This window comes from Sitophilus oryzae, unplaced genomic scaffold (assembly GCF_002938485.1).
Source record: "Sitophilus oryzae breed Bouriz unplaced genomic scaffold, Soryzae_2.0 scaffold_812_pilon_pilon, whole genome shotgun sequence".
Lineage (NCBI taxonomy): Eukaryota > Metazoa > Arthropoda > Insecta > Coleoptera > Curculionidae > Sitophilus > Sitophilus oryzae.
Window position 1 is genome coordinate 415,405 of NW_022147431.1, and position 12,188 is coordinate 427,592.

At 32.9% G+C, this 12,188-nt stretch overlaps 1 protein-coding gene across 1 annotated transcript in view; it reads right to left on the bottom strand.

Moving 5' to 3' along the window:
- The window catches only part of LOC115889254 (dynein heavy chain 12, axonemal), a 232,470-nt gene that overhangs the window by 17,991 nt on the left and 202,291 nt on the right, over positions 1-12,188 (bottom strand). Inside the window, exons 43-45 of the mRNA XM_030909199.1 lie at positions 8,245-8,451; positions 5,749-6,078; positions 1,891-2,034 (exon numbers count right to left, since the gene is read on the bottom strand). Coding sequence (XP_030765059.1) covers positions 1,891-2,034; positions 5,749-6,078; positions 8,245-8,451 — 681 coding nt within the window. The remainder of the gene's footprint in view (positions 1-1,890; positions 2,035-5,748; positions 6,079-8,244; positions 8,452-12,188) is intronic.

Sequence of the window (12,188 nt, forward strand, 5' to 3'; positions counted from 1 at the left end):
ACGTGTAAATTTTTTTTGAATACATCTCTGGGCTGACTGGCGCTTACGCGGCTCTTGGTTTTGGCGAGAGAGCTCGCCGCTCCAGTGTTCCCCCTCTTTCGGATCGCAAATCCGAGCGTAAAAAGATCAAAGCGGCACGCTACACTGTCCGAGCTGGTTTTTACTTAAGCTGTGCTGGAGTTTTAATTTAAGTTTGGAGTGTTAATCAAAATCAGTGGCGGCTCGTGGTTATTATTGTAGGGAAGTCAATATCTAAAAATATTGCGTCGATTTTTTTTAAGACGCGACCAAATTTAATTGGTTTCTTACAAGGTACTCGTGAGTTTAGTTAAAGGAAAGTAAATCTAAAAATAAATACAAATTATGTTAAAATGAAACTAGAGGAAGTGCCATTTTACCAAAAATCCAGTCAATGTTCTTTACGCAAAATTTCCACGGTAGGATTTAAAAGACACTTAAATAATAATGTCACAAAAATATAAATACATATATACACATACACATTTTAAAAGTTTTATTTCACATTTTTTTATATTTTAAGTCAATTCTTTCCCTAAACGTTTTTCGAAATTTAAGCAATTGCTTTTTTTAACCGCACGATTTTACAAACTAAACACCATATGTTGTCTATTTGAAAATATCTACTCCAGAATCAGTCAACAAGAGTTCATCATTTATCCAGAACAAGAAAATTATGAATTATTACCTACACAAATTTCGCGCTGCATCTCAAACCCTCAGCTACGATAAAGCTACGGCAACTAAAACTAAAATTATTTTTGATATTAAAAATTTATATATTGATTTATATTGACTAAATCAAACATTATACACGATACGCGATAAACGATACAATAACCTAGGTTGTTTTATAATTTGAGTTTTTATACACACCCAAACTGTAAACTTTCTTAATCAACTATATTGATTCTCAACTAATAAATAATATTACAAATTACAATAATAACACGCTGGTTTCTAGACAAAGACAAAACCGCCACTTTTATATCGTCTGTCAGTAAACTACGAAATACAAGTGTATATAAAGTTGCCGACCTTATAAATCCTTTTATGAATGACGCGGCCAATGGCCAATATAAACTATATCTATCGCACCTTAACCCATTATATTTTCTATACGTAGTATACCTACCTTGTTGGCGTCACAAGCCGCGGCACTTGGAGTTTAATACGTGTAAAACATAGCGGGAACGAAGGACAAAATGAAATTTTGACCGGCAGTAGAGAAAATGGGTAAAATAAAATGTTTTCAAGCGAAAATTGGACAAATTGGGAATAGTTTTGAATCTCTTAGGATGAAAAAAAGTGATTTACAAAAAGTATAATTTAAATAAGTTTTTCTAATTTTCTCCTGAATATTTTGGTGGGGCATTGACCATTTCACCTCATGGTTAAGCCGCCACTGATCAAAATGAACAAAGACAATGGAAGTCTTTTAATTTAATTCTTTTAATTTCAAGTATTTCTTGATACACGATTTCAAATAATATTGTATATTATGACAATGCATTGATTTACATGTGATTTTTTATTGTTTAGGGCTCTCTTCTTGTCTGAATGTGTTCAATAAAAAAATCTGATATACATTTTGATTAGTTTGAAGTGTTTGTTTTATGGTCGTCCGTATTTGGTACCTATTCCATATAGGCGCCTTTATGTTCAATTTGTTTTTGAAAAACTTTATGTAACAGAGTATATGTAACAGAAAATAGTTATATGCATTGCACATTAAGTTATATGCAACTGTATGAATAAAAATAAAAATTTTGGATTTACAATAAATTTTATAAGAAAAAACTAAATGGTATTCCATATTTGGTTACTTTCCTCTACTTAAAACTATATCATAATATAAAGTTGTTTTAATACCTGGGTTATAATCGACATCCCTTATTGGAATAATCCATATTAAAGGCATAACATCATGTAGGACTTTTGGTAGTAATTCATCGATGATGGATTTGTATCTATCCCAACGCGCTCCGTCCGAAAATAATCCATTTATATAAGCTCCTTTAGAAACAAATCAACCGTTAACTTACATTATTATCTACTTGTAATAATTAAACACAATGAAATAGAGCACAATATTGTATACCTTCACATTCATATCAAATGTGTTTGTGGACACTGTCTGATGTGATGTCATATATGTAAGTGTTGTCTTTCTGTTGATTTAACGGCCTCTACACTATTCGCGAAATGTTTGGCGAAATACTTTCAGAAGTATTCTTTCGAAAAACTCAATGCTTTTCTTATGTTACGGGAATCTTGGCTAATCTCGGCCGCAAACATCGAAACAGAACGAAATCCCCCGGGACAAATCATGATTGGTTGTTTGTTTTTTATTGATTTTGGAATCGTTTCGCGAAATGTTTCGGGAAGTATTTCTACAAAACATTTCTACGCATCTATATTCTTCGTACTACTTCGCGAATGAATCAAAATCAAACATTATGATGGCCTCAGAAAAATAAGTAAACATAGAGTATGAATAAATATCCATTAGTTTGTAATGGAGTGTAATGTAATACCAAATACCACTATATTAAACTGATATGAAAAATAAAAAACAGTGCATTTAGAAAACAGTTACTGATGGTAGATTAAATTGGCTATTCCTCTGAGGTTACACAAGAATATTTAGATATAATCATTGTCTAATATTATTAATTACAATATAGGGTGGTCCGAATTGTATTCAGGAAACTTCGGCAGCATATTCTGCAGATGAAAATAAATAAAAAAGTTCGTATAAATGTATGTCCTAAAAGGTTTAGTTTCAGAGATATAGGGTAGGTATATTCGGAGATATATAAGGAATAATGTCGAAGTTTCATTTTTATTTATTCAATTTTTTCCAATTAATTTCTGAAGTAACGTCAATATTTGGATGAAAATTGCTGTATAGAAATTTTTGGATTTTAGAGAAATTTGATTTTGATGTCAATATGACTCCTGCTTGTAGGGGGCGCCACCTACATGTTTGTGTTTTAGCTGTTTTGAAGAGTAATATCTTTTCGTCCGTACCTGTATAAAACAAGCGAGTGAAAAAATGTACATATCCGTAATGTTTTACGTAAAAATGTCTCTTGGTAAAAATCGCTAAGTGTAAAGCCGGAGTCTCATGCATCCGAAATCTGATGACCCGACGATCCGACGGTGCTCCTATTGGTCGAAATATTTTGACACCAATTTTTATCCGATATTTTTAACTAATCCTCCGACGTCGTATAAAGTTAAATTTTGTTTAACTTTTGTACGATACATTTTTTAACCTCACTTTTTTTTAAAACATTGGTTTTTAAAAACAAGTTTAGTGGGAAGGGCGCAATTTCGGAATATTTGGCGAGGAAGTTATTTTTATAAGTGTTTCTCCAATAATACATGTAATAATGTTGATACTGTTGATAGGAAATGACAGGTCTAAATGTCAAAACTGTCAAATTTCGGAACGAACTATCGGATGTATGTGACAGGCTTTTTTTATTTCACAGGATAACTTCAAATTTCGGATGTCGTACCATCGGATTTCGAGTGCATGAGACTCCGGCTTAACCGTTTTCAAGATATTTAGAATGGAAATAGTCAATACATGTCATTATTGACGAAAAATAGACAGGTGAGTAGATAGTTATTTGACTGAAATAATAAATTTGGAAACTTTTTAATTTTTTAAATTAATCATAAATTTTTGTTCGAATAAATTATGATAAAACAGTTTCTGTTGACCTTTTGACACAAAAACATTTCAAATTTATGATTTCAAACTAATAACTATCTAGTTAGCATGTTTAATTTATGTCAATGACGACAGGTATTGATAATTTCGATTTCAAATATCTCGAAAACCATTACTCGTAGCGATTTTTTCCAAGAGATCTTTTTACTTAAAAAAACATCGTAAATGTATATTTTTTTACTCTTTTATACAGATACGAAAGAAAAATTATTACTCTTCAAACCAGTTAAAAATATGATGTAGGTGGCGCCCTCTACTAGTAGGAGTCATATTGACACCGGAATATTGACATCAATCTTCGGCAGCATATTCTGCAGGTAAAAAATAAGTAAAAAAGTTCGCATCCTAAAATGCTTGTTGATATGGAAACCAGAGTGAAGTATCTAGAACGAAACGAAGTGCGGCGTTACCCTTTTTACGGCTTACGTTTTTGCGGCACCCCGTTTTGCAGGATGCCGCAGAAACGAAGTGTGGCAGACGCGAAGGAACTATGTCCCTTTCAAAATTAAACATTGTTTTATTACTTGAAGCTGAAAATTTATTACGAGAGCCGAAATGTCGTAAAACCTGGGTTCATCCTTTTAATTCCGAACGCGAAAGAAGACGAAGATTTGAAAACTTTTATTCTAAAATTCGAAAGTACAATGATACATTTTTTGGGTACTATCAGATATCTGAAAAATCTTGGTCCGTATCAAATATATTTTGCTTTTCGCGATCCAAGCGGCATACCGCAGAAACGTACAGCTGACATTCAACTGATTGTGTCGTCACCAAGGTTCCCGCATCCCGCAACCCTGCATTGCGGCAGCATGTCACCGCACATCCCGTAAAACAGATGGTGTTACATCTGCCATGCCATCTCATGCGATATTGCCATACCGCAAAACGGGACCCGCAGTGCGGGACCTGCAAAAACGGACCGTGTAACGCCGCACGAAGGTTCCCATTCCCTCGTTAAAGCAGGTGTAGGTGCTTTATTCGTGAGACCTTAACTGGTACTTTAGTGTTCCTAAAAATCTGGCGAGAGACCGGCGCCGGCGAATGGGTAAGGAAATGTGGGTTCCATCAATGGAGAGACAGAACGAAGTAGAACGTAACAAAATCATATAAGCAAGGTTAACAAAAGGCGAAGAACTCTTATAGACTGATAGAAATGGTGCGAGTATACTCACTGCGCTAAATCACCTTGGAGGATATGGCATAATAAAAAGAACTGCTATTCAGCGTGACAATTTTCTCTCAAATGTAATATGTATACGACCATAAATTCGTTCCCTATTTTACAACAATTTAAAAGGAATAAATGTATAAAAATACATCTTTATACGTAACCCCCTTTTATTTTATGAAACAGGGTGTTTCAAAAAACATATGTGCCTCTCTCGTGGGGAAATTCCTCACGTAAGATTTATTTTGTATTACAACACTGATTGATTCTGCTTTGTTTCGTAGTTCCAGGGGAAGTCTTCATTTTTATTTCGATTTATTATGATTTTCTTCCAACGGTTTTTAGCGATTCGAATGAAATATTGAGGTTAAAAGTATCTCATCGAAATCGACAAAATATCAAGAGGCAAATTTAATTAGCATTAAACAGTCCACACAATTTTGCTAACTAGAGAAAAATGTCAGTGGCGTACATGTTCCAGTGATATCCCATATGCACGTCCCTGATGAATATGTCCATACTTTTTAGCACTCAAATATATCGCACTTATAGTAACTTTTACCCTCAAAATTTCATTCGAATCGCTAAAAGCACTTGAAAGAAAATTGTAATAAGTCGAAAAAAATATTTCGGCAATTAAGACTTCAACCCCCCATAACTATACGAAACAAAAAAATAAATCTTATTTTTACATCCTCACGAGAGAGAGCACATATTTTTTTGAAGCACTCTGTATAATAATAATATGAGATGAACAATATTCACCGCGAGAATTGTAATATAGCTAAAAAAAGACCGCAACGAAATGCATTACCGTCTTTTGGAGGTTTATCAAGATAATCCATTGTCTTTATCTCAAAATCAAAAGTCAGTTTGTCAATTGGTATCGTGTACTTTCTGGCAAAATTTTGTTTAACTCCAGTTAAAAAGGCTTGTGTGAAGAAAAATCCAGAAACCCAGTATGTAGGGGGTTTTCCACTTTCAGACCACTGTTCCAGAAAATTTATTCTGTTAATGAAATCTGCCACGTAGTTTGGTAAATTTTTTAAACTTGGGTATGAAACAGATGACCAACTAGCTGGTATTCTTGCTAAAAGCAATGTCATTGAAAACGCTTCTAATTCTGGAGACATTGCCACTAACCCTGAAAAAAATACGAATATATTAAAAAAGACATGTAAATATAAATAAAAGGATATATAATTTATTATAAATAAACGTTATTTTTAAAAAAGCAAAACATTTTCCGATGCACGTCATCAATCATATCGACATTGGCACTAAAGTCTATAAACCTGACTAAATGAAATTTTTGGCAAAAATGTGTAAATTTGTTGTATAATTTAAGATACCGAGCAGCTCTTCATTTTACTTTAGAAAGCAAATGATTGTAACAGATATTTTATTTAGATTAAAGCTGCAAAAATTAGTTTAAACCGAATTTTATTATCGCTATGTTGGTCACACTGCGCCGTGTTCAGCAATGTTGTCCTTTATTATTTGACAATTATCCTAGTGTCAGGCATTATTTTGTATAATATCGTGTTGTTGTTGAATCTTTGTGAGTATTTCTCGTTCTTTGCCTATTTCATATTTTTTTTTTAATTGTACTTTTAAGCACAAACAGTTCTTTTAAGAACTAAATTTTTGAGTTTTTATATTGCATTTCTTGAAATTGTGTATTGAAAATATGCCGAAGCATTTAAACAGTCGAAGCAAAGAGCTTGTAGCTTACTATCTGTTTTTTAAAACTATTTTGAACGAGAACGTGACAATAAAGGTCCTTTTTATTACCCTTGACTACAGTCAGAAAAGTAAGTTTGATTGATAAGCACATTATACCACTTTCAAAGTTAGTTTTTATTAAATTCTATAATTATTAGTTTGTGCAGTGGGTGCTATTAAACCCTCTTATTTTCCGTAAACTACCCAATAATAAATTTTGAGCGTCTTTAAAATTTTAATAAAGCAAAAAATATTACGTTAATTAAAATTCTATGAATAACAATCAGGTCCTAGACACTCAATTGTAATTTTATAGACCTGCAAATCTAGTTTCTTCCGCAAAAGACAATAAAATACAGGTTTCTAATTTATATATGAAGATGACACGACAGCCTCTATATTGACTACCGTCTATGGTCTAGTTGACATAATGTTGATGATCCGTCAAGATATTTTTAAATCCTTATTTATTTAAATAATTATTAATTCAGATATTCCTGATTTGTCGGAAAGTTCGGAGATTTGTAGTTTGTGTTTTTATTAGTTTGTGCATATTGATATTTACAGTGGATCATCATTTTTGTGTTAGATATTAAACTTTTTTATTAAAGACATTTTGGCATTTTAAAAATAACAAATTATAAGTAACATAAATAAGTAAGTACATATTTCATAATATATGGTATGTTTAGTAACAGTTAATTAGTAGTCTATCATATTTTTACTATATTATAATTTATTTGTTAAATCAAAAAAATTGGCGCCGGGAGGCACGTATAGCCGCCCATACTAGAATATGTTAATATCTCGAAAACTACGACTTTGACTGATTTTGATGTTATTACAAATTTTGTTGCAAATATTATTCCTAATCTTAATTTGAAAACCGCGGTACTGTAATTTAGGAGTTACGATTTTTTTAAATTTTTAATCCCCTCCCATACCCCCTTACCCCCACCAAAAACTAATGGCCAGATTCTCGGGTGCCACAGTATTTTTGTGCCAAATTTGGTTAAAATCGGTTCATCGGTTTTTGAGTTATCGCGTTACAGACGGCAGACGGACAGACAGACACCATGAAAATATTTTGTATTTAGGTTATTTATGACCCAAATAACTCATTTTGAGTGAAATTAAAAAAACTTTTTTTTGCCGATCTTAATAGCCTACCATGGGTATGGTCGGCTAAAAATAGTATGTGCTATATGCTCTATGTGTTTAAAATGTATGTAGGTATTCATAATTTTATTTTTATTTTGACTATATTACACTTCTAATGATCTAATAAAACATAAAATATAGTAAAAAAGCCTATGTTTATAATTTTATATTTTAGAAGGAATACTTTTGCGCTTAAATAGCGGTACCGTTTTAGTTAGTGTTAATAACTAACGGAACGTCTTAAATTAAATAATGCCAAAACTTTCCATTAGTTTCTTCCGGAGCACCAGGTGGCTCTAAATGACGGACCTATTTGTTTTATATCACTGTCCAATGTATCTCTAGTACATGACATTAGTCCATGTACTAGACTGTCATTATTAGTAAATACAAATTACTGGCCATATATTTATTATTCACTTACCATTCAACGCTTTTTGCATAGTCGTCAGAGAACTTTTTATTCTATTGAGCAATTTGTTAAACCGTTCCATTTCTTGAACTAGAACGGTATTCATGGATTCCGAGTATTCCACTGGAAATTTCTGGTTGGCCAATACCATATTAAACGTTTTTGGCAGTTTCGAGAGAATATCTGAACAGAGTATCATGATATATTTGTCAGAGTCACCTAAAAAATGGGCAATTAAAATAAGTATATTAGTTAGTTTATAATATTCAAAATTATACTATGTAAAAATATGAGGGGAAATCGTTTTTATTTAATTGTATCCCATTTTGTACGCAGAAGCCAGGGGTATAATGATGATAGACTGGTGGTTACACTTAACTCATCCAGTATCAACTGATTAGTTCTCCTCGCGGTCCGGTCCAGGGAATTCTAAGCAATCTCCTGTAGCACCACGTTTCAAAGGAATCAATATATATATTTGCGTTCTTTAACTCTAAAGTGTCCACGATTCTGAGTATGAGAAGATTGTTTTGGTTATGTATGAGCTTTTCCATATTTTGGAGTCTCAGCATCGCACTCTTGGCCAAGGCTATCCTTCTTTTAACTTCCTCTACGCATCCACCCATGTTACTTATTATTGAACTCAGCTATGTAAAGCTGGTTACCCTTTCGAGATCGTCAAGCAGGTGAGTCCTATTTACGATGTCCACTATCATTAGTTTTGTTTATTGTTAGACCAGACTTTCCACTCTCTCGCTCTATTTTGTTCAAGAGAACCGCCATTTCCTCCTCCGTTGCAGCAAATATGGTCGTGTCATCAGCATAGCGTAAGTTAGGTTAGGTTGCGCATTTTAAAACGACAGTAATTTTGCAATTAATAATCTTCCGGTATAATTGTATTAACACTGCTAGACGGAACTTTGTTTGTTGCCTGGTTACTATGATTTAGGAAGCAGAAAATGATTTAGGAAAACGTGTTTATAAATTGATGATTGGTCAATCGAGTTTTTTTTGGCAAAAGAACGCCTTCCGCACGAATTCGAAATATTAAAAAAAATTACAAGGAAGCACAAGTGTTACTTCAATCTAAAAGTGAATCCATTTACCAAGAGGAATATGTAAAATACATTCAGTGGCTGGGACAGAACAATATTGTAGCAAAGGGATGTCGATGAAACTGTTGTCTCGTAAATTTATTACATGTGACATTAAATATGTAAATAAATTATTATAGTAGTTAGGATTAGTTAGGATTAAATAATTAGTTTTTGAGTTTAGTTTAGTTCACACTTGATAACGGTCAGTGATACTTCTAACCGAAACATTGTGTAAGCAAAATAAATAAAGACAATGGAAGTCCGAAACTCTTTTAGTTTTAATACTAACTCTACCACTTTAGTAAGTAATTGAAGTCCATTTGAATTTTATATTATTATTCAAAATCTCTATTCTATTTCATTGTTGTTACCTATAAATTGTAAAGTGAATTATGACATCTTCATTCTCGTTAATAATGTCCCAAGCAGGGTTGGCCCATATATATCAAGTGATATGTATCATGATACATATCACGATATATATCTGATATTTATTAATTGATATATATATATATATATATATATATCATGATATACCGGGTGCGTCTCAAAAGAGGCTCACCCCTATAACTTTTTTATTTTTTCAGATAAAGAAACGAGATTTGGTGTGTTAGTATATGACATAAATTAGGATTGATTGACGTATTCAATTGTTTTTGGTCACTTCCTGTTTCACCGGAAATGACTACAACTTTTGATTTTTAAATGGCACCCTCGGAATGTTTTTACTTTATTCGATAGAAAATGACATTCTGAATAGAATGACATATCATACGTCAACTTATGAGATTCTCGCTTAATCAAAAATCGTATTTTAAATTCAATCTAGAGTGCCATGGGTATGTTAAAAATACTAATTCTTAATCAAGGAGCCTTGGGAAAATAGATTTGATCGTCTAATGTTTTTAGTGGCTTGTCCTGGCCAGTTAGAAAATGCTCAAATCGTATTTTTAATCATATGTCAATTTTTTCAAATGGAACGGAGGTGGCTCATTAGCATATTTGGAAAAAGCATTTTTTACGAATAATTTGGTACCACACACTTGGTATTTCGAGTCAAATTTTCGTTACGAACCGAAAGTTATAATTTCAAATAAACCATATGCGAAAATGTCAAAAGTTGACATATGATATGTCATTCTATTCAGAGTGTTATTTTCTATCGAATAAAGTAAAAAAAATACAAAGGGTGCCATTTAAAAATCAAAAGTTATAGTCATTTCCGGCGAAATAGAAAGTGACTGAAAACAATTGAATACGTCAATCAATCCTAATTTATGTCATATACTATCATACCAAATCTCGTTTTTTTTAATAAAAAAAATAAAAAAGTTATAGGAGTGAGCCACTTTTGAGACGCACCCGGTATATCATCACAGATTCTTAGTACAAAATTTAACACAGTTTTAAAAACAACAGGCTTTCGATCTTCTAAATTCAATAGAATTTGTTCCGCTTGTGATATGGCTCTTACTCAAAATCTTGCCCATTTCCAAAATAATAAATACTTTGCAAATGGGCAAGATGAAAATGGAAATGGGTAAGATGAAATGGGATGATGGAAATGACAAGAAGTTTTTTTTATATATATATTAGGAAAAAGGTTGTTTTTTGCCTCGTTTTTTGTGATTTGAAACTAAAATTTGATTTATGTTTTTTATCAAAATAAAGATATTTCGTATTTTAATTTTTTTGGCATTTTAGCCCAGAAACAAAATATTAATTTCTGATATATATCGGATATGATATACATGTATACGATATATGTATATCCGATATTATGATATTTTGATATTCATATAAATATCATAATATTTGCCAACCGTGGCCCCAAGGGAGTTATGATTCTTTATATAGTTAGCGTAACCACCTTATAAACATATATTAGTTCAATAAGAAATAAATGATGCCGAATGCGGCACTGACCACCGACTTTTAATTTCAAAAATGAAAATCCAGTTTAAACCCAAACATCCACACTGTAAAAAGCAAAACAACATGACCAGATTGAACGTACGGGTCTAGAGAACAATACCGCCGACGCCCTCCGGGAAGCCATCAAAGAATCACTTCCACCGATAGCTTCAATCTCAATCTTGGAAGCTGAACAAGGCTGGACACAATTAAGGGATGCGATTCATAAAACCAGCGAAGCAGTACTGGAAAGTCAAACAAAAAGAACCAACCAGACTGGTTTAACGAAAATCAACCGCATATTTGAAAATCAACCATATATTTTGCTTTGTTGGAACAAAAGCATAGAGCACATCAAACAGTCACTGCAAATCCGCATAATCCAAGACTGGTAGACAACTTTAAAGCAGCAAACAACACGCTTCGAAGAGAACTGCGCCAAGCAAAGGATAACTGGTGGTCACAAAAAGCGAATCAGATTCAAGAGTACGCCACGCATCACGATTATCGTAAATTCTTCGTGTCTGTACGGTCCAACTAAGTATACGGTCCAACTAAGAAGGTACTGCCCAATCATGGCACAAAATGGCGAACTTCTAAAGGAGGAAGAACAAATCAGAAATCGCTGGAAAGAACATTACAGCCATATCCTTAACCAAGAAAATAACCCCAATATGGAAGCACTAAACACAATACCTCAGTATAACAGCCTCGATATATTAGACATCCCAATAACAGAACAGGAAATAGAGACCTCCATAAAGCGGCCCATACATTATCAAACAAATTGCGCAACGCAGGCTGTTGCACAACGAGGTGCCAATGTATGGTAGTGTTTGATGCGTTGCGCAATTGTTTGATAAGTTTCAAGAATGTTTGAATTCTTTTGTGCAACAGGACTGTTTGCGCAACGCGTTGTGTAGTGTATGTGTATGTTGCGCTTCG